The 21,310-nt window shown below is 48.7% G+C and overlaps 6 protein-coding genes across 6 annotated transcripts; 3 read left to right on the forward strand and 3 right to left on the reverse strand.

The window, feature by feature from the left end:
- Nucleotides 1–764: 764 nt before the first annotated feature.
- Nucleotides 765–2,225, forward strand: V1508DRAFT_397659 (uncharacterized protein; the record flags this gene model as incomplete). The annotated part of the gene is made up of 2 exons (XM_066938168.1): nt 765–1,901; nt 1,953–2,225. 2 exons carry the CDS (start codon nt 765–767, stop codon nt 2,223–2,225), a joined length of 1,410 nt encoding a protein of 469 aa, XP_066795692.1.
- A 394-nt stretch (nt 2,226–2,619) lies between these two features.
- V1508DRAFT_455945 (uncharacterized protein) lies at nt 2,620–3,925 on the reverse strand (the record flags this gene model as incomplete). Its single annotated transcript, XM_066942635.1, has 5 exons — nt 3,299–3,925; nt 3,126–3,227; nt 3,004–3,068; nt 2,841–2,954; nt 2,620–2,725 (listed from the first exon to the last, which is right to left on the reverse strand). Exons 1-5 carry the CDS (start codon nt 3,458–3,460, stop codon nt 2,620–2,622), a joined length of 549 nt encoding a protein of 182 aa, XP_066795693.1. The 5' UTR covers nt 3,461–3,925.
- A 1,773-nt stretch (nt 3,926–5,698) lies between these two features.
- Nucleotides 5,699–6,102, reverse strand: V1508DRAFT_404474 (uncharacterized protein; the record flags this gene model as incomplete). The annotated part of the gene is made up of 2 exons (XM_066938630.1): nt 5,699–5,893; nt 5,944–6,102. The coding sequence occupies 2 exons, from the start codon at nt 6,100–6,102 to the stop codon at nt 5,699–5,701; spliced, it is 354 nt and encodes a 117-aa protein (XP_066795694.1).
- A 717-nt stretch (nt 6,103–6,819) lies between these two features.
- On the reverse strand, nt 6,820–10,570 carry V1508DRAFT_418005 (fungal-specific transcription factor domain-containing protein). The gene is made up of 4 exons (XM_066940406.1): nt 10,066–10,570; nt 9,987–10,004; nt 9,398–9,818; nt 6,820–9,346 (listed from the first exon to the last, which is right to left on the reverse strand). Exons 1-4 carry the CDS (start codon nt 10,381–10,383, stop codon nt 7,143–7,145), a joined length of 2,961 nt encoding a protein of 986 aa, XP_066795695.1. The 5' UTR covers nt 10,384–10,570; the 3' UTR covers nt 6,820–7,142.
- A 1,410-nt stretch (nt 10,571–11,980) lies between these two features.
- On the forward strand, nt 11,981–16,274 carry V1508DRAFT_447780 (Retinoic acid induced 16-like protein-domain-containing protein; the record flags this gene model as incomplete). The annotated part of the gene is made up of 5 exons (XM_066942452.1): nt 11,981–12,476; nt 12,537–13,463; nt 13,512–13,708; nt 13,758–16,083; nt 16,143–16,274. Exons 1-5 carry the CDS (start codon nt 12,384–12,386, stop codon nt 16,272–16,274), a joined length of 3,675 nt encoding a protein of 1,224 aa, XP_066795696.1. The 5' UTR covers nt 11,981–12,383.
- A 1,837-nt stretch (nt 16,275–18,111) lies between these two features.
- V1508DRAFT_135881 (uncharacterized protein) lies at nt 18,112–21,254 on the forward strand. Its single transcript, XM_066935980.1, has 2 exons — nt 18,112–18,580; nt 18,631–21,254. Exons 1-2 carry the CDS (start codon nt 18,323–18,325, stop codon nt 21,145–21,147), a joined length of 2,775 nt encoding a protein of 924 aa, XP_066795697.1. The 5' UTR covers nt 18,112–18,322; the 3' UTR covers nt 21,148–21,254.
- The last annotated feature ends 56 nt before the right edge of the window (nt 21,255–21,310 follow it).

Raw genomic sequence — 21,310 nt, forward strand, 5'->3', positions numbered from 1 at the left:
GTGTGCTTCTTGTCAGTCGTCCACCTGCAACAGAGTATGGAAGCGAAGATGACGATAATAAGTAATATCTGATAAATCAAGCGCTCCGTGCAGCAACTATTAATGGTGGCGACTGTCGAATACTGGAAAGTTCATATGTTTTCCGAAGTGTTATCAACGACACCAAGAAGAAAGTCAACGGTGACCGTGCTTATTCCTTGGAGCTGGGCTCATGATTGCGCAGCTAGGAATCGCGCGAGTTCGTGGATGGTAATCAAATTGGACTCTCTACGCAGTGCATAACGCAACTATGTGCTGGACTCTACAAAAGCGAAAGCGATACATGGAGCGATTCCACCGTTCCTACAAAGTCTGCATCTTTGACCTTTTTTCGTTTCGCCAACAATTGCTTCTCCATCAAATATCCAATTATCTGTCATCTGTCCCGTGATAGTTGCAATCATATACTTGTAGCAGTATCTTTTGGTAGTGGCTGTTCCACGATACTCAACCGTAGGCGAGTATCTGCACAACTTAAAAAGTCACATTCCTGATCGAATAATACAGTTCTTCCAGTCCATCTATGGAACGATGAAGTAACTCATTATGCTGAACCTGACCTTTGCTGACATGGTAGACGGTGTTTCAATCCAGTCTAGAGAGCCGCAGTTGAGACTGTGAGACCAACGCCAAAAGGACATGAACTTTGGAACTCACTCCTTTATGTAGGTAACCTCGTACCCTCGACATTCATTTTCGAAGAGCATACATCATTGCGACTCATAATGCTCCGGATCCTGATCTTGATAACTGAAATTCGATCGAAACTACGTAAGGCCTCTCCCGCAGAGAAACGTCAGCAAAATTTAGATTCCGCCGACGACCACAACGATCAGAATTACGACGACGATGTGCGTGACATGGAAGCAAGTTGTTCGGTGTACTTCACTTCTCCACTATCGACGTTAATTTCCGTTCCGAGTGCAAAAGGTCGAAGTTCGGATAGTTGGATGTGTACTAGTGAATGGACGACCGGAGGTGACAACACCCAGGCAGATGCCAGTGGTAAACACCACCCATTTGCTTGGATTCCATCAATTTACGAATACGACGCCGATAACAATGGCGAGCATCTATGCCGAGAGCAGCCTTCGCTGCACGAACTCTTTTTGTCGCAGGAAATCTCCCGCATCAACGCCGAGAGGGAATACATCAACGACATGCTGTCTTGCAACAAAACAGCTCCTTATCACCGCCGTGTGGTACGCTATAACACAAATGACTCGGCGTATTATTACCGACCTGAGTATGGTGGCAAACTTGATGATATTTGTCATTCAAGGCTGCTGTTTACCGCCTTTGTAGTAGGTCTGGAGAGTGTTTTGAGTGTTGAGACTGATATTGTGTTGGCAATGAAAAATGTGCCGAAGAATGTTAAACGCAAGTACAGGGCGAGAGCGTCAAATAATCTACACGCATGTGTTTTGGTTCTTGGTCCTAGATTTAAGATTGTTATATGGCTAACAGTAGTTCAGAAATGCAGACCACGTACAAGGTTGCGGTCTACGAAAAAGCTGAATGAGAGTTCAGATCCTGTGCACTCTGATCTACTTCTTCGATTACGAACCGAACTTGCTACGATTAGCCCGCCTGACATGCTTGTGCTCAGTCGATTCAGTGACACAGATAGCCAGTCAGGCAATTCGCGACCATCCGTAGCTAATCGCGAAAATAAGGTGGCGACCGATGAAAGGGGAAAGCTACACATAGAGCAAATGCAACGGCCCGTGGAGGTGGCAAGTCTCATACCTAATGGAAGGAATTGCCCGTTCACAGCAGCGCGTCAACTGAATGCTAATTATGGATTGTCTCGAGTACTTGGCTGGTCCCAGTATCTAGAATCTCGGTTACATAAATTATTGGTATGTCTATATATTATGCCTAGACAATGTCCAAGACACCTAACGGCATAGCAACGTAAATCTAAACATAGGTCGGACACCTCGCGGAGCTCTACCCATGCTGTCAGTTCAACTGCTGAGTCACATCGAACAGGACTACGATTATCGGAGGACAATAAATCAAGGGTGAGGTTGACAAGCTCGCGAGCGACGGCACGGACGAGTGATTTCGTGATGGCGATCCGACAACTGCCTGTTTCTGATGACCCATATTTTAATTTTGTGGCACATACGAGTGGAAGTTTTTTCACGTCCACGCCTGTTTCTAGAAGCTTTGATGACTAGAATGCGATGTATAGCGACTGAGAGATTATCGCTCTGTGACGTTGGTTGTTTGTTCTAGGATTTCTTCTTTTTCTGTTTGCTTTGGGAATTGAACTGCAGACTGCAGTAGATGGTCATTTGTTGCAGACAGGCAATTATAATACTTTCTTGATCTTGGCGTTCTATTCAGCAAACAATAATTGAACCTCTCTACAATATGGAAAGTACATTCTAATGCGTTCTATAATTGGAGCTTCAGCCAATGCGGCGTGTGCAGTTGGTTAGCACACTGAACCGACGCCGGCAATGATAACAGGTCTATTCTTCGCCATATGAAACTATCTATGGTTTTACACCATTTCTATTCAAACTCTGTAGACGCGATACGTGGCGTAATATCCAAAAATCTGGTCGTCTATGCGAGGAGGCGGAGTCCTGCCGCCAGAGCTGTAATCAGGATGGCTCCACTGGCCACGTTAACGTTGGCTGCGCTGACAGACGATGAAGCGGCAGCAGCCGAACTCGAGGTTGCAGAAATAGTGATGATAGAGGCTGGCGCGGCGACTGAGGTAGACGTCGACGCGACTGAGGTGACTGAAACGTTCGAGGGCGATGTCGGCATGTCACCTATTGCACCAATGGACTGCCGGAGCGCTGTTGTGCGACTGCTGTGCGGCGAGGTTGGTGAAGTCTGAGACGGACTGGCCATTACCGGGGTTGATGGCACCGACCATACCGGACTGGCAGTGACTTTGTTGACGTTAGTAACGGATTAACCTAGACACAAAGGATAACGTACTAGGCTTCCGGGCAGTAAAACCAGATTGGATCTGTGCTGTTGATCCGAATCGTGTATGTTGGGGACTACATCATGCGTTAACTTACAAGTAAAATGGAGGTAATCCACGAAACTAGACATACGTAGTTCGAATTTTTTCGGGCAATTAAGCCAGAGTAGATTCCATTCTTTCCAGCTCCTTCGGTGGAATCCGAATAAGGTGTGCATGGCGAATCATAGCTAGCCTGCGCGACCCCATGAGTCAAATTAGTCACATATTTGAAATACGCAGTTCTGGTAACAAAGTGTCACTCACGCCGGTCAAAAATGTGAATTGTACATAGTCGCCGACAGATGCGGTAACAGTGTTTGGACTGTAATCAAGCGCACCTTGGCCGACTGAGATATTGTGAACTTGGTAAGCCATGGTGGACGTGACCAGTGAGAGTCCAAGAGCGAGAATGTATGCGGACTTCATCGTGTGGGATGTAGAAGTATACCAGCAATTAGAGCCAAGATTCTCCAAGCTGTCAACAAGGCAGATTTGGGGATGCTTGGGGAGTTAATAAACTACCCGCAAAAATGATAGCTTGTGCTATTAATGAGATTCAATGCCAAGCTGCTGGCAAAATTCATGCGCATAGAATAAGCCGAGACCGCGAATATCCGATAAGACGTCGCAATGTTCGCTCTGTTAAGATGGCCAATCCTGTTAGTTTGCCCAGCTTAGCCCAGGCCCCCAAGACACGCTTCGGCTGTCAATCACCATATGATTTCATCAAGAAACTGTGTGTAGACAGATCCCTGCGCTCAATGGTCACCATACGTTAAGTCCGAAACGAAAGTCTCATATTCGATACTTCCGATAATCAGATCCGCCACTACATGATAAGCTATTGCGAACCCATTATTAATGGCCGGTGTCATCCCTGAGTGGGTTGAGTGGAACAAGTCAGCTATGGTCGCAAAGGCCACAGCTTGGCCCCACGTGTGTCCAGTCTCGTCCAAGACAGGCCCTTACCCTTGCCAAGCACCTTACCACTCAACCGAGATTATTTGGGATTTGTCCGGGTTGGGGCCTTAGAGAGCAGTTTCAGCCTAACAGTTTATAAGACACTAAAATCAATTCCGCGTACCGCTCAATCTAGTTCTAGAGATAGTTTTAGACTGTTAGAGACGGCCATTTTTACAGACAACGTGTATATGTACACAACAGACATTGATCTTTTATACAAATCAATCACCGATCTGTCTCGACCAAAGACAAATTAAGGAGTGACTGGACAAAAAGCGAGTGAAGATGGCACCCCGGACGCACTTTGAGCTGGCTTGGTTTGTGAGAGGCACCAATAAATATTGGTGTTCGGGCTTTCAACGACGAGAGGCGGCTGGTAGGCGACGAACTGAACCAAACCATGTCTCAGCTACGGAATGAGTTTAAGATGTAAGGAGGAGTATACCATACTGGCAAGCTTGGCATCCCAAGTCCGTTATTCCTGCAAATAGTTTGGCATGGGCCCTCTATGCAATCAGATCTGTCGAGACAAGAGTCGGATAGAGCGAGCTGGAAAGTGCATAGTGCAAGGAACTTATCGCAAGTTCCAGAATTTAAGTACAGACTGCACAAGGAGCTGCCAACGCCCTTTTGATAAATGTTGCAGGTACTGCGTTAAGGAATCAGGGACTCAAGCCCCGGAAAATGCGGCGTTGCTCAGTGGTTTAGGGTTAATTACCACCGCCAACGAGATCGATTTCTATTCTCATTAGATTTAAGCCAATAGGCTGTTGAATGGACCAGTTGACAACATCGTCTACTTGGTCGAATCTAGCCTTACCACGATGCCTAACATTTTCGTCCGCTCGGTATTAAAGCACCGACCAATATCTACCTTGGAGCGCACCAGGTGCATTACCGACTTCAATGTCGTCGCGCCTTGCACGTACACCGCGGCCACCATCTAACTTTTTACAATTTATTTCCGGTGTAAATTTATCGGGAAGTTTATGATAACCTTTGCTCGGGCAGTAAGAGGCGGCAATTTCTCTCGATGATGTCATCCAAAGCTGCTTGAAAATTCGGTTCTTCTGATAGTAAACATGTGGGGTTTTGAGGATAGTGCTGAACGTCATTTATCACAAAGGTGTACTGTGTGGATTGATCCACCAGCCTGACAAGATTCAACTTAACAGCATATATTCCAGTACATCATTTCCTCTCGTCAATAATTATCGCCCAAAAGTGACGCAACTAGCTTGTCTCAACTTCAATTGACCGGGGCATGAGCCTATCGCTTTTGTCCGTTTCACCAAATTGTCAAGCGAACATCCGCAACAACGCGAGCCCCCCAGCCACGAGTAGAGCTCCGGCATTGAGTACCTGTGTGCTCGCGCTCGAACTCGTCGTCGAGGCATAGGGGGCGGCAGAAGTTAGTGTCGAACTAGACATCGTCGTGGCCGAAGAGGTGTGCGATGATGTCGTAGATCCCGCAGCTGATGTAGAAGAGGCAGAGGCGGAGGTTGAAGACGAGGACGAGGCAGAAGACGACTCAATAGGGACATTCCCAGCAGATTGCGACGGCGTCGTACTTGAAGACACCATCGCCGCCGCGGAAGCGAATGCGCTCAAACTCTGATCCGAGGACGGATTGATGGCTCCGACCATGCCGCCCTCGCAGTGCCTAGCAAAAATTAGAAACCGTAGCAAATATAAGCAGAATCAAGTGACACAGTACCCGTCTACCGGACAGTAGAAGAATATGGGATCTGTACTGTTGACTTTGATTGTAAATGTGGGCATAGTGGATCCAGACGGTGACATTATGCCGGAGAAGAACACGACGCTATCGCCAGAGGATGGAGAAGCAAGCGGTACACAGGGCGAATTAAACGCCGCTTGCGCAACACCGTGGGGCTACAATACTATCAGCAATCCTCAATGACCCTTGACCAAGATGCGCTTACGCCAGCAGCCCATGTGAAGCGGACATAATCGCCAGTGGCAGCCGTAACAGAGTTTGGACTGAAGACGAAACCGCCCTGACCGACGGCAACTTCATGTACCGTGAAAGCCAAGGCTGAGCCGATGGAGAGAACAAAATGGAGACCGTATAACAATTTCATGATAATTACTGCGATAGTTTGTCACTGGTCTTTGGACTTCAGATGCCGTAAATGACTCACAGAGCCACAGGAAATATATATATGAATATATATATATATATAATATCTGTCAATACAGATATCACAAGTCCGGAGTGCGTGTTGCGCTAAGTCCCGATCGCTACGACAACTCAAAGCCGGACCAACAAGACGAACACGAGCACTTATACTTGTGGAGCCTACGGAGAGGAGGCATTGAAGTAGCCGCGGTCTTTTTGATTCAGATGCACAGCCCCTGCTCAACTGACAATGAAGAAGATCGAACTTTATGCGGGTTACGGATGTATTGTGTGTATTAACCTTTAGACTGACATATTGGCTTTCTGTCCCAAGCTGAGCGTGCGTTAAGCGATGGCTCTAAAAATTCACCGATTGGCAATTAATTCAGCGTTTGAGCGTTAGGGACTATCATTGCCTCTCTGACGTCATCGCTATCATTAGGAGAGAAAGCCTAGCCCTATTTGATTTCCGGATGTGGTTTAAAAAAAGCAATTTAACTTATACGATCGCGAATACGAGCGATGATTTAAGCCTTCAGAGGCTGAATCAATGGGCGGGAGGTGACAAACTGAACTCTAATACTGCTGCGAGGCGGGGAGGCAGGACAATGTGCGGGACATATGCTAGCCAACTAGCGCTTTCGCTTCACAACTATTTTGAGAAAGAACGTGAGATTGCCAGGATCGGTTATTTATTGCAGAATTCTAAAAAAAGACAATTATCGAATCGGTTCTATCACATTCTGTACATAATTGAAACCGAACGACTTTTATCACCCTAAATAACATTTACAAACCTATCCAACACGTCATCCCAAAATGTTATTTAGCCGTATTATAAGCCTATAGATACAAAAATATACAAAAATACATCAGATATACATAATATCGCACAACTCCATACTTCTCTTATAACTTACAAAACACGCCAAATACAAAATACTATACAACAAATACCCATGCAACAGCATATCATGACAAAATTACTTTTCCACAAAAAACCTACCCGTAATAACTCCCACCCATACCATTCCCGTAACCACTATTCTCCCGGTCTTGTCCTGGCCGACCATGTCCCGGCGGACTGGACGGCACGACTCCTTCTGCCGCAGCCGCCGCAGCCGCGGCTGCAGCGGGAGGGATTTCTCTTCGCTTTGCAGAGTACGACAATTTTTCGAGCGCTTGCATTTCCGTGAACACGTACTCTTGCCAACTGAGTGAGCCGTCTAGCCAGATAGCAGGCGTCACAGAACCTTCGCCGTTCGTCCTCGCAGCGCCTGTTGGTGTCCCAGCTTGGTGCTGGACATCAGACCGAGCGGCGGCGGCAGCAGCAGCAGCAGCGACCGCCGCGGCTTGCCACAGATATGGCGACGACTGGGGTGTCGTTGACGGGACATTTTGCTGAATACGTTGCTGATGTGGGGAGGGTTCGTACATCGGGGTTGGTTGCGGGGTATATGGAGATTGCGGATGTGACGGTGGAGCACCGGTATAAACCGTAGCCAACGGTGGTGCATAGGGAGAGTTCTGGCCGTACGGATGGGTTCTATCCATCGACAAACTCGCTGGTATCGACGTTTCTGAGGCGGCGGCCGCTGCTACTGATGCAGAGACGAGATGCGATAAGGGACCGGACATTGAATGGTCCATACCTTGTTGAGCCTGGTTTTGGTCCATAGTGTAAGCATCGCGGGATAGCGGATATCGTTGGGGCATGAGCGGCTGTGCCTGCACCTGTTGTGTAGGAGGAGGCTGCTGCTGCTGGTGTCGTTGTGATTGTGACTGTGGCTGTTGAGATTCTTCTCGCTGGAGGCTGTGATATTTGTATTGACTATGTCGTTCCTCCAGTTTTCTTATCGTCTCCTCGGACAGAGCACTGACAACTTCACGCATTTTGTTGTTACCTACATCGGTACCCAGCGAGATCGCAATCTCGTCTATAACGCTCAATGTAATTGCAGCGTCCTCCTTGACTCTATTGATTTCCTCTCTGGATAGATCTTTGCGGGACCACGCCCCGTATAAAATCGTGAACAGCGCCGTAAGTAGCACCGAGACGTTGTACCACGTTGACTCAACGTGATTGATTTTCATGAGGTTATTCATGGTATGCAAAAGCTCTCTGGCGATGCCCACCGACATAGTCCGCGACTCCTCATTGAACGCCTGATTGTTCGTCGTCGAACCAGATGGATGACGGATGAACAAATGCAGCTCATTCACCGTAAGCCACATGATTCCGGCATACCGCTTGTCTCGTAAATCACCAGTACTATCCGAAGGCTTCCATGTCAAGCTCTCAGGTAATTCAGACTTCCATTTTGCAAGGTCAGCCTCAAACTCGAATACTAGACGCTCATATTCTTCTGCCGGAGGCTTCATCACGGCGTAGAAAGTCGAGTATACCTTTGACGAAATCTTCGTCAGCCCGAAAAGCGCCAGTCCGGGCAAAAATGAGCACGGATTCTCATTCTTCGGGTAATCCGTGCCATCGAGATACTCATCGTCGACCGCAAGTGGCAGCTCTGTGTCGAAGTTCTTGTTGTTGAGAGCTAGTGGGCGGCCCAGCCTATTTGAGATGGCGGATTCGAGTGATAACAGGCACCAGAAGACACGCTTCCGCAGCTGAGACTCCCGAAGAGAGAGCGATCTCGCGGCACCTAGTGATTGGAGATTTTCTCTGTGCAGGCCGAGCTGGATAGCGATTGTCATTGCCAGACGGCCCAGTGCCCATGACGACTGAGGACGAGGGGAGGGTCGCAGAAACACTAGAATCAAGACTAGTGCTTGGACTGACCCAAGATCTGGCTTGTGAAAGAGATCGTGAAGGTATGGAATAACGCGGTGGTAAAAGGTGTCGGATACTGGTGTGTAGTTCTCCCGATATTTATCCATCTTGCGCTGATAAAGATCGATCGAGGACGTGATCAGCGCAAACACCATGTTGACGATGACTGCTGTCTGGGCAGTCGGCACATAGTTTTCATCACTGTATAATTTATTGATCTCCTGAAGAATCCACGATTTGCTGACAACTGGAATCACTGGGTGAATGACACCAATAAACGACTCAACGTATAGCTTCGCTTCCTCATATGATGGGAGCTCCATCTTGGCAGGCTTGGGACTTGAAAATATTTCGAAGAAGTTGGTATCTCCGAGATTACCGGGCGCTAGATCACGAAGGTTTATGTGGATACCAAAGACTGTTTCTTTGTGAGACACATACCAATAGAGTATTATAAAATGGAACATACTTGATAATGTGGCCTCATCCCAAGATCCCACACGGTGATCAGGGGAAGACAAATTCTCGCCGACATAGACAGGCAGTCGAGTGTCATCATATTTGCTGTCGGCGGACTGAACAGGAGGCAGTGTTATCGACGTCAGTGTCTCAATCGACGGAAGAACAGTTGGCGATAAATGCCGCTTTAAGACTGATAACTGCTCGGGGCGTGGTAAATTCGCGAGATCAATAGAGGGCACTAGGCTAACTAGGATACTCTCGAGCTCCTGGACGCGTGACTTGAAAGACATGACTTGCGATTCGAGAGACTCGACATATCCTCTTGGAACTGCGCGACGGGAGTTGAGATCGGTGTTTGTACAAGCAACTCTGGCAAGAGTACAGGCAGTACAGGCACCAGTGGTGGCATTGCATTTGATTTTGCGCAACTATAAACAAGTTAATATCCTTCTATGGCATGTGCCGACTATACGGCCGTCGGGCAATTGAAAGCGGTTAAGCAATACGACGCAAGACACGGACAGCTCACGAGTCACTGCGGCCATGACGGCATAATTGCAAAGCCATTACGCCTACAATGGAGACCATAAACCTACTTTACATCTGTCACAAGCCTAGAATAGAGCAAGATGTCAGCACTTGATCGACACCTGATAAACACACGTAAATACACACCTGACCGGTTCGACTACTCTTTCTCTTGCTCGGTACGGGAGACAGGCCGGGCGACGCGGCAGAAGGTGAGGGAGTCGCAACTGGCGGTGCCTGGGAGGTCTGGGCAAGATGCGAATGATGCTGCGGCGAAGCCTGCTGGGGAGGCATTGTGTGTTGCATCATACCAGACAAGGAATGGGATTGCTGGTGCATCAGTCCGGGAGGCGGCCGAGGTGGGGGTGGTAGATGGTGTTGGGAGAGACTGGCACTGGCGGTCGGTACCGGTACGAAACGGGCGTGTTGCGAGTCCTGGACATCGCCGCGTACGTCTCTGGACATGGCGGACTGCACTGCAGCGGAGGTTCGACAGCAGGGGCAGGCACAGCAGCGGCCGCACGAGGATGTAGGGACAGCGGCGAGAGCGTATTACCTAGGAACAGGTAAACAACAGGAAAAGAAAACTAGGAAAGTGCCGGCGGAGAAGGTTGCAGATTGTAATATTCGCAGCCCTATCCCGCTCTCCGCCCAATTCCTCGTCTGGCGACTTGCGCCGCCCGTGGCTGGTGAGCAGGTTATAACAGACTGCCTGGTGGACTGATTGCGGAATAAACGACAAACTTCACCGCAGAAGACGCCGCAAATGTGGCACTTATAACATGCTCAGACAGACGCAAGTTCCCGCTGACACAGGGCCCACTTTAGCCTTAAACGGAACGAACAGCCACATCTAGCAAAATTTGATGTAGTTCTATGTGCTGGCACCGCCACACCTCATAGCCAACTGTCGGCGGAGAGAATCACACATGGCTTGAAAAAGGTTGAAGGGCACAGCGAATGCGTCTGGCGGTTCAATGCTGAGCAACTGGAGGAGGCAAGGTCCTTAAAAAAGGACCGGATTCCAGGTAAAGCCTCTCACCACATATTTTCGTCGACAAGCAGTATTACAATTAAAGGAAAGAGGGCAGTAGATAAGGACAGTGTCATTATTGAGAGATGAAGCTATAAAGAACAAATTCATTGAGTTTTCAGTACGACTCCGTTGAATGGTAGGTCAGCTGTCAGGTTGAAGGAATAATGTTATATTCCAAGAGTACTGGACAATTGGGAACATGCATCCGATACCTCCGTCTATGGGGTTTCGACAAACGGAGCAGGATATATACTATGATGGACATGAAAGAGAAGATGTCGTTGCATACCGCAAAGACTGGGCATCCAGGATGATGCAGTTCAGAACCCGAGTGAGAGATTTTGATGGCGAAAACTGTGACAATGTTATCGTGCCGGTGGTGCAACCTAACCAACAACCGCACCCCGTCCATGTACAAGTGTCTTCCCTAGAACAATGGAAATGCGATGTGCTCATATAATTCAGCCTATCCTTGCCAATGGCGATTCTCTGGAGCCCGAGCACTTCAAGTCGTATCCGCCGTCACCACCATGCAACGGATACTGACTTCCTACAACCTCTCGAGGCCGCGAGGTCGAGGTACCCGATGAAGGGGGGACATTTATGGTGTTTGACGTCAACATGTAATATATAATTTAATTGCAAGGTTTTTTTTGTGAAGCTGCAAAGATAACAAATTGTTGGCCCAAAGTCAGAACGACAGTTTACCTTATTTTTAGAATCACGTGATAAAATTTGGCCTAAAAGGGAAAGGGTGTCGCTTTAGTAATGGAGGCGGTTTAGATTTAGTTACCTTGCCCCGTAGCTTTTACCTTTACCTTGGCCAAAAAACTCGGTTCCTGAAACCCATGCAGATCAGACGTGCATAATCCTATCTCGATCACGCACTTCCTTGCCTCCACGTGACCGTTCTGAGGAGTCATTCGCACTATTCTAGCTTATTTCGAGGTCAACATGTGGATGACGATGAGACCGTCGTGTTGACTGCCGAGTCAAGAAGAATGCGCCGGGCCACTGAGAGGGCCAGACGGTCTTTTGCGCTGTTCGTGAAACGGCGATGGACAAGATTCTCGGCCGCGATGGGAAATGGGTCGTTGTGGGTGCTGTCAACCTTGGACTTGGTCTATAGATGTACTTAGAGAACGGTGTGAGGTACTTTTTAGATTATGTATATCCATTGATCCTGATTCCTACCTCATTCAAGGCGACGCCATATATAAAATGATTGTATTCTCTGGCCCATCGCTGGCGCTTACCCCCCTCCCTGTGGCTGTGCGCCGTGGCTGATGCGTGGGGGACTCGTGAGCGCACATGCAACTGAACATCGAGACATCCATTATCAACGAACAAATGCCAATGCGACCACTTATACGAATACTCTTGCGTCAGATAAAATCATACCATTCCTGCCACGCATAGTACGTGAGCCATGTCATTTTGGGGGTTATGGCGAAGGCAGCCGAAGGATGCAGAGAATAAAGGCGGAACAGCTGCGATTGAGAAGGCGTGGATTTCTTTGACGGTAGGTATAGTATTTTGATTTGTTATAGCCAATAGGACGCTGAGCGCTAAGTTTGGACAGAAAGAAGAAGAAGCATTGCTGGCTGGGTCGGACTCTCGAGGGCAAGATAAAGTCGCTCTCCAAATTTTGGAGATTGCGAATTTAATTCAAGCAGACGAACAAACTGGCACGCGAAGGATATGTCTCCAGTACGCCCTTGACCACGGGATTTTCACCAAAATCGCGGAAATAACGCAATTGTGCGGGCCCTCGATCATCAAAGTATCGGTCGCGGCATTCTCGATACTTATCAAGAGCGGGGAAGAGGATTTGATGAGCAATGATCAGGTTATTAGGAGCATTAACATATTTCTGTGCGAGTTGAAAAGGAGTCGTGGTGAACGTGTACTCGAGGAAGAGTTTGCGGAGATGTTGTTTTCAGTGGCATCAAGGTTGAGGTCGGAACCGCAGAGTTTGATGAAGTGGATCCATTTGTCGCGAAGTACACCGGCAACAGATATCTCAGACGTATTGTTGAACGACCGATCATCAATTGGATCTAAGTCTCGGTCGCGGGATGACGGTCAAAAAGTGGACGATGAGGACATGCCTGAGATGGTATATGAGCTACCGCCTGAGTCCAATAGTGACGTTCTGAAAGACAAATCTCACTCTGTGCTTACTGAATCTCAGATGTCTCCGGTGCGAGATATTCAATACAATGCACAAAGTGAATCTATACCTACCGAAGGTTATGCTCCTAGAGATGAAGTACAATGCGAGACAGAGAATAGCACTGAAATTACTACGATCGGCGAGAGTTCTCCGGACGCAGAGCCCTCGCAGAAAGTCGGGAGCCTGCTACAGACAGTCGTGGCTAGCTCCAGCTCCAAGGAATGCCTGGAAGATGATGGCCACGAAGATAGCTCGACAAGTCGGAAGAATATGGACGATGCAGCTGATGTAATCGACGAACTTATCAATGACCTGCGCACTGACTCCACAAAAGTAATGGCCGATCTCATCGTTCCCTAACAACATACTAACTATTCGTAGAATAATTTCCCGCTATTTTACTTTCTCCTCGAGTTTATTCACCATGATGGCCGCGCCGGACAATTCGCACGCACAGGGTTGCTTTATATTGTTGAATTAGCATGGCCTTCGTCCCCTCTAGAGCAATGGATTCTTGAGAGTGATTTTGGAACTCTGATGGCATCTGGACTGGGAGCACTGTACAGCCAACTTAGCAGGTATGTGATGAAACATTTACATTGGCGGCCGAAGGGCTGATCGAAGTAGAACAATGCTTCGCGCTTTCGAGACGACAGCAGAGCCCAAGATCGTGACCATGGCGAAAGAATCCGAACGCAAATTCGTTCCAGTTGCGGTTGGCGACAATGCCCTTGGGCATGACGATCCCCAAGATGTGGAAGACAATAAAGTCCACTTACAGACTTTTTTGTCGTACTTAGAATTCTGGCAAGATACACTAAGTCACTGCCGATCACAAGTGATTCAGAATACATTGTTGGACAATTTTGAAACCTTGTTCTTGAAACAATTGCTGGTTCCTTCACTGGCGGAGGGCATTGATGTGGAAGGGGGTGTTAGCGGCGGAGCAGCTATTGCGGTACTAACGTATCTCAGGGCAATTTTCGAAAGTTTGGATCAGAAGGATATCATCAGCCTGATTTTGTCATCACTTATAGTGAATAAGGATTCGATTCCATCTACTCCAAAACCCAAGCCTCATGTGATTCCCGAATACGAGACAGACGACATGGATGAGCGAATACCGACCAAGATGACTGCGACGACGTTTAGTTTGATTGATTTTATTACCAACAGTTTGCAGTCATTATCCCAGCAGACAATCGTTGCTGCTTTACGACTAGTGTCGACGCTTGTACGCAAGCATTATCCGTATACGTTGAATACACTATTCCAAGTCACTCAGATTACTGATCAGTTTACCCCCACTGTCACGCCGTTTAACGTGTATTCTCAAGAAATGGAATTTTTCCTATCACTTATGCCCGCCACTGAGACGGACGAACTAAGTAGTCAGTTGTATGATAGGTATCTGAAGGACAATCGACTAGTTCTAGAATCGCATGCATATCTCCCGGCCAGTATCGCGCGCTCAGAAAACCTGGATGGAGCTGTGGCACACGGTTTGACAAGCCAGGATATGCCGAACTTGTATTCGCATACTCTCAATGTCGAGGATCACACGTGGAATGAGCTACTCCGCCTATTTTCATTATTCTTCGCTAACACTGTGGAACTGAATCTTGTATTGACTAGAGTGCTTATCGATTTAGTTTCATGTGGATGGATGTCCTTGCGTGGATGGATGTTGGTTAAGTTGGATGATGTGGCGGTGTCGCATGTGCTTCCAAGGCTCGATAACGATGGTGCAGATGAGAATAATACGATCGAAGGGATAAAGATGGATGATTCAGAGGCCGAAGATGTCGAATTTGACATAAGCTTACAAGAATTACTGGAGTATGCCGACGACATGTCCGATTCTGATGACGAGTACTGGGGTACAAGGCACGAAGAGCGTTATGAAAAGACTACATTGCGAAAACTGTCACCGATGATGGAAGTGTTACTGGCCCTTAGCGACAAGATTGACGAATATCGCCAAAAAATCTCGGGATTCGACGATAAACTTGCCGAACGGAGGCAAATGCTCCAGGATGACGAGGACCAAATCGATGATACCGCCGCAGTAGCGTTCTCGAGCCCGGTAGCCGACATGAAGGCAAAGGCTCAAGCCGCAGCCGAATCGCAGCGGTTTTCACTGTCGCCTATGGACACGCAGCAGCGTGCCGAGCAGATTTACTGGTCGTCTTCCACGACTTCGTCGCCGGTGTCGTTGCGGCAACCAGTCGGGTATCGATCTGTATCTGTGTCTAGCGTGTCGGGGCCCAGGGCCGAGACGCGGTCGCCTCCTTCGCGCTCGCGACCACCACAGCCGCAGCCGCAGACATCGCCATTAGCTAGCCGTCAGCATCGACGAGGGGGGAGTGTTGCAGGCGATATCCTCTCGGTGCCATCAAGTGCGCATCTGTCAGCACACAAGCGTTCACACTCTACATTCGCAGGTTCTCCCTTCTTGTCGCCGACGTCGACATTCCATTCGGATTGGGTGACACCGTTGCGTGCGCCGCCCGTCCTTCGACCCATGAAATCTCACGACTCTCTCCGCGCGTTCGAGTCTCTGATGTCATCACCACTTGACCGCAGGTCGTCGACCACGGCGACGCAGACCATGTCGCCAGCGTCGTTCTCTTCGTCGCGGTTCTCAAGAGAAAATGGCTACGAATCGTCAACGATGTCGTTTAACAGGCTCGGGAGCAGCCCGAGCGAATTTGCCAGCACTTTTCTGATGAGCGATGATATTCACAAGCCTTTGGCAAGTGAAGATGAGGTCATTGGGCGTGATGAAAGCGGTGTCGCTGGACAAGGCAAGACGGTTCGGGGTATTGAAATGGATGATATAGTTACGGATATTGAGTATGTTCCCACAGTAATTCAGGTTATGGGACCGGAGACGGGGAAGACTCGTTACGTCAGTGTCGCCCATTTATTGGGAAACGTTATTATCTTTGAAGTGAGTAATGCTTTTACTGTTGATTGGTTGCAGAACTGCGTTGTGCTAATCTGGAATAGGAGTTTGTTAAAGAGCTTACAGCTATGGTGCAAGTTCGCAGTACACTGATTGACCGGGTTGATTACGGTTGGCAGCGACGTAGGAGTCGGCGGGGATGTAATGGTTCGGCACCGAATGCACCAAAATTTTAGCATGTAACTAGACGCAATTGGATTAGAATTCGGTTGGCGGATATAACTACGGCGCTAGACCACACAACCATGCGGCAATCAGATAGAAAAGGGTTGCCATTGGGAGTTTGCTGGTTCATGGGAAAGCGAGCCTGGTTGGCCAACGCGTCACGGAGTGCACGACCTTCCAAAGGTCCGAGTTGGGCTGGTGTGCTCGTTCCACGTTGGATCCGAGGACGCGTTCAAAGGCGAGTATTTTCGAGCTGTCTATATTTGACTTTGAAGATAGATGACCACTGAGTGGACTATGAGGATTGTGATGTCTTGTAGTATAGAATGTATCAATAGTATAGAAGCGTTACAACTTCAATATGATTCGACACGAATCACACGAATATGCGGTCGAGGGAGTTCTAGCATCTTAAATTCCAGCTTGCATTGCTCGGCGGAAGTTCCGCTCGTTTCGAACGGTTTGAACGAGGAGGTTCATGGCCACTCCTCTTTCGGACTAGTACCGGATTTCAATGTGGCGCGTTTATTCTGCGGCGCAGCGATCTCTTCTGTTTGCCAGGAGCTTAAATGGAAGAACGGATGTATAGAGCGAGCGGCGCGGTTGACATAAACACAGAACGATTTTATAGTGGATAGGCAGAACTTGGAATTACAGCAAAATAATAGTAATTACACGGTAGCTAGCCCACGACACGAGCGGATGTTTGGACGAGATGTAAGCGAGAAAATTCGCCTTGTGGTAATGGAAACAGCTTTAGACTTTCGTTAGCGAGGCAACAATCATTTAGATTTATATGCCGTAAGCGTCGAGTACAAGCACATAAGTAATTTTAAGTGTGACAATGTTTTTGACTTGCGGGTAAGTAGTAACCCTCGTTAAATTGAGTAAGTGGCTGCAATCTAGGAACTAAGGGAGAGTTGAGAAAGTCAATGACGAGTCGAAGTTGCAATAGTATGTATAATTGCGGCGATGACATAAGAACGACGTCATAAGGTACACTGCATATCTGCGCAATGGACTTTGTGCCAATTACAGATAAGGAAGTGCATATTATTTTGCCACGTATGCTGGGTATAGTAGAACTTTTCTGTATGTTCCGAGACTTATGATATGTAGACAGGACTGGGTTAGTGAAGAGGTAATAGTTCAAAGGAATTCGTACCGGTCAGGGTGCGATGAGAGTTTATGAAAAACAATGACGATGTGTTATCGAGCCAAACTCTCAGCTTCCTCTGCCCGTTCGTACCTGTACTTCATGTGTAGTAATCGTATCACTAAAAGTCGAATAGCTGTCCATGAATACTACCGTAGAACCGATAGAGTGGTTAGTTAATTGTCGACTGGAAGACAGAAAGCAATTAGGCTTGGTGGAGAACTGTTTGCTTCCAAACTTCGACTAGTGGGCACAAGCCCGGGTAACAATTGAAGTACTTGACCCCCGCGCATTTGGTTTTTGTACGGATGATGTAGTAGCGAAAGTCGAAGTGAACGCGCTCAGGAAAAGTAACGCCAGACCCCAAACAGCGGAAGAACCTCATCCGCCGCCCATCGCGCATAGTGGCCTGCCGTCTTCACAATTACGGCCGTTGCTAACTAGGCCCATAACCCACTCTATAATCGCTAAACTGCTCTGACTCGCAGCACGTTTCATTCGCATACCCCCCTATCGTCGTGCTCTCGGCACATCGGCGTTAATGTGGAGACGGTGATAGTCATTCCAACTGAGCTTCAGTGCCTCCCACTTGGAGAGGACCGTGTCCCACACTTCCTGCCCACGATTGACACTAACTATTCAGTCTGGACAGCAATTTAGCCTGTCGATCTTGAGGAGTCTGGTTGTCGCATCATTGTCAAAGCGTATCTACCAATCGCCCGATTTCAGTCGATTGAACACTGTCGCTATTTCACTGCACACGCATTTGCTACGGTAATTGCCTAGTTTGACGTTATTAGAAGCAGACCATTCTAGTAGTCGCATCCAGTCGGGATCGCACGCAACGTCGCCACTACTCATACGCCTGCATCGCGCAACATAGGCTATAAGCTCACCAACAACATGCGACGAACTTCCACACGCAATCGCTCACACGCCACCCCGCCGTCAATACCTGTCCCGTATGCGGGTGCGCCGTCATTCAAGTCCCATGCTCCCGCTCGGCCGTCCCCCCTTGCAATCCACGACCAGAACGGAATGCCGCTAGAGATAATGGATCGCTTACGGTCTTTCCCGCTGTTTGCCTCTGCGCCGGATGGGTGTTTAATGGCTATCACGAGAAAACTGAGACCGCAGTTTTATTCCCCTCAAGATTACATTGTGCGTCTTCCAATTATGTGGTCGGTGGATTTGGCTAACTAATGACGTAGTTGACGGAAGGTGAAGATGCCAGAGCAATGTACTGGATCGTAAAAGGTGCCGTCGGTGTCACCTCTCGAGATGGCGAGAGTGTGTATGCGGAACTAACTGCTGGTGCCTTTTTTGGTGAAATTGGCATTTTGTTCAACAGGCCGCGAACAGCGTCTGTTCTTGCGCGGACTAAATGCATGGTCGTCGTTCTAACTGCAGAAGCGCTCAATGCAGTTCTCCCACAGTATCCGGATATTGAAAAAGCGATTAGAGAAGAGGCGCAGGAACGATTGAATATATTAGAGAAACAGAAAGCTGCAGAGCTGAGCAAGAAGCAGGATCAGGCCGCAACGAACCTTGCATCAGCCTCGACTACTGTACCAAGTGCATCGCAACAGATTCAGTCGACGCCGATTCGAGAAACACCATTTTCTAATCTCATGATCCGGGATTTACTGAAAGACATCTCACTTTTTGAGTCGCTGCCACCAGATATTCTTCATACGCTTGTCTTATCTGTTGAGCCGAAACGGTACTCGCCGTTTGAATATATTCTTCGCCAGAATTTGCCTGGTCGAGAGCTATTTTTCATAGTGTCAGGAACAGTAGAGGTCTTGGACGAGGTATCTCAGCACGTCAGGGCCCGATTAACAAATGGAGCTCATTTTGGAGAAGTCACATTTTTGTCGCTTGCCCCCGCAAGGACGGCATCGGTGCGGTCAGTGACGATGGTGGACTGTTTGGTATTGACGAGCAAGGCGCTGAAGTCCGTGATGGAGAAGTATCCCTCAATATTAGAAGCTATTGAAAAAACTGCGCGGGCGCGCATGGCTAGCTTGTCAACAGCGAGTGAGCCGAGTTACTCGCCGAGTTCGAGTTCTCAAGTTGGTAGGCGGGCGCCTGCCACGGATGACAAGAGCTTAGCGGCACAAGCTAGCGTTACAGCAGATGTGAGTCCGGTTGAGAAAGACGAGCTGGAGAAGCCGCTTGATCCAGACCCATTTTCTCAGACTTCCGATCACATTGACTCTGTCGAAGAGAACCCAAGCGCTCTTACCGTCCCGCTCATGTCGGGGTCGCCGTTATTGTCTACAGAAAGCATGAACCGGCTAAGTTTGGAATCATCGCCGTCGTCAGAGTCATCATCAGCGTTATCTTCGTCAGAGTCATCGACATCGTCCTCTCGATCGCCATCTCCGGCAATTGCGACAACTGCAGCTGTAGACCAGCTGGGTCCGAATGCAGAAAATCTAGTCAAGCAGCGAAGTCACTCAGCCCGTCGTCAGGCAAGCATATCTGCCGACAGAGTGTACAAGCAGCATAAGCGAGCACGAAGAGCTGGATCGCACGTGATCGCCGGTAGACTTCCCGACGCGATCCTCGTAAAGGTCCTGTGTAACCTTCCGCTGCGGGATCTGGTCCACCTTCAACGTGTATGCAAGCACTGGCGAGATATCATTTTGCATTCGCCCAACATTCTTACGAAGCTCGATTTGACGCCTTACAATACATCAATAGACGACTCGACGATAAAGTCGATCTCCGCGTTTGTTGGTAACCGACCACACGTGATCGACATCTCTAACTGCTTTCACGTAACCGACGAAGGCTTTGCGCATCTAGTCGCCTCGATTGGCCGCGACATTCGCGTATTCCGCATGAAGTCCGTCTGGGACGTGTCCGGCATGGCAGTCATGGAGCTTACGGTCCCTGCGATAGCCCGCACACTCGAAGAAGTTGATCTATCCAATTGTCGCAAGGTTGGAGACGCCACTCTCGCACGCGTCGTCGGCTGGGTCGTCCCAGAATCCGCGAACTCGCTCCCGGGCGCCCCGCCACCTGGCACTATCGTTGGGTGTCCGAATTTGAAGCGGGTATCGCTGAGCTACTGCAAACATATAACCGACAAGTCGATGCACCACCTCGCCGCGCATGCGAGTTCACGACTCGAGGTGCTGGATTTGACACGCTGCACGACAATCACAGATGTCGGGTTTGGATACTGGTCTGCGCGCCCGTTCCCACGGCTCAGAAAACTATGCCTCGCGGATTGCACTTTCCTGACAGACAAGGCGATTGTGTCACTTGCGGCGGCCGCCAAAGCGCTCGAGCAACTCGATCTGTCGTTTTGCTGCGCCTTGTCGGACGTCAGTGTCGAGGTTCTCTCACTGGGATGCCCACTTCTGAAGTCTCTCAACCTAGCATTCTGCGGGTCTGCCGTCTCAGACGCCAGTCTGCGCGCGGTGGCACGGCATTTACTGGATCTCCGAACATTATCCGTCCGCGGATGTGTGCGAGTTACGAATGCGGGTGTCGACGCCATCGGGAACGGGTGCGTCAACCTGCAAAGCCTCGACATTTCGCAATGTCGTAACGTGAATTGCGAAGCGCCACCGTTATTCGGAATGCTTAGTATTGTTAATACCGGCGTCTCAGGTCTTGAATCGGACGAGGAACGCGCTGGTGGGAGTGGCAAGTTGAAGACGTACGGTTATGGCGCTGCTATTTGGCGAGGGAAAGTCAGAGTTATATTCTAAGCGAGCAAGATGTTCGAGAGGGAGCGAAGTACGAAAGAGCAAACTATAGGATGAAGCACCATTTTGGTTTGTGTTAGCTTTGTTTGGGATTTGGAGTTATATTGGGAAGTTTAGGCTGGGTGGTTTATGTATGTCTAGTTTTTAGTCATTTGGCTTATTGACT

Source organism: Lipomyces doorenjongii (assembly GCF_038497915.1).
Source record: "Lipomyces doorenjongii strain NRRL Y-27504 unplaced genomic scaffold V1508scaffold_26, whole genome shotgun sequence".
Classification (NCBI taxonomy): Eukaryota; Fungi; Ascomycota; class Lipomycetes; order Lipomycetales; family Lipomycetaceae; genus Lipomyces; species Lipomyces doorenjongii.

What these genes read in the sequence shown, in the direction of transcription:
- V1508DRAFT_418005 (XM_066940406.1), bottom strand. Translation starts at nt 10,383, where the DNA reads ATGTCCAGAGACGTACGCGGCGATGTCCAGGACTCGCAACACGCCCGT. An exon ending in GGATGAGGCCACATTATCAA is followed by an intron (nt 9,347 to 9,397) that starts GTATGTTCCATT and finishes ACAAAGAAACAG; the next exon opens with TCTTTGGTATCCACATAAAC.
- V1508DRAFT_135881 (XM_066935980.1), top strand. Translation starts at nt 18,323, where the DNA reads ATGCGACGAACTTCCACACGCAATCGCTCACACGCCACCCCGCCGTCA. An exon ending in ATTCCCCTCAAGATTACATT is followed by an intron (nt 18,581 to 18,630) that starts GTGCGTCTTCCA and finishes CTAATGACGTAG; the next exon opens with TTGACGGAAGGTGAAGATGC.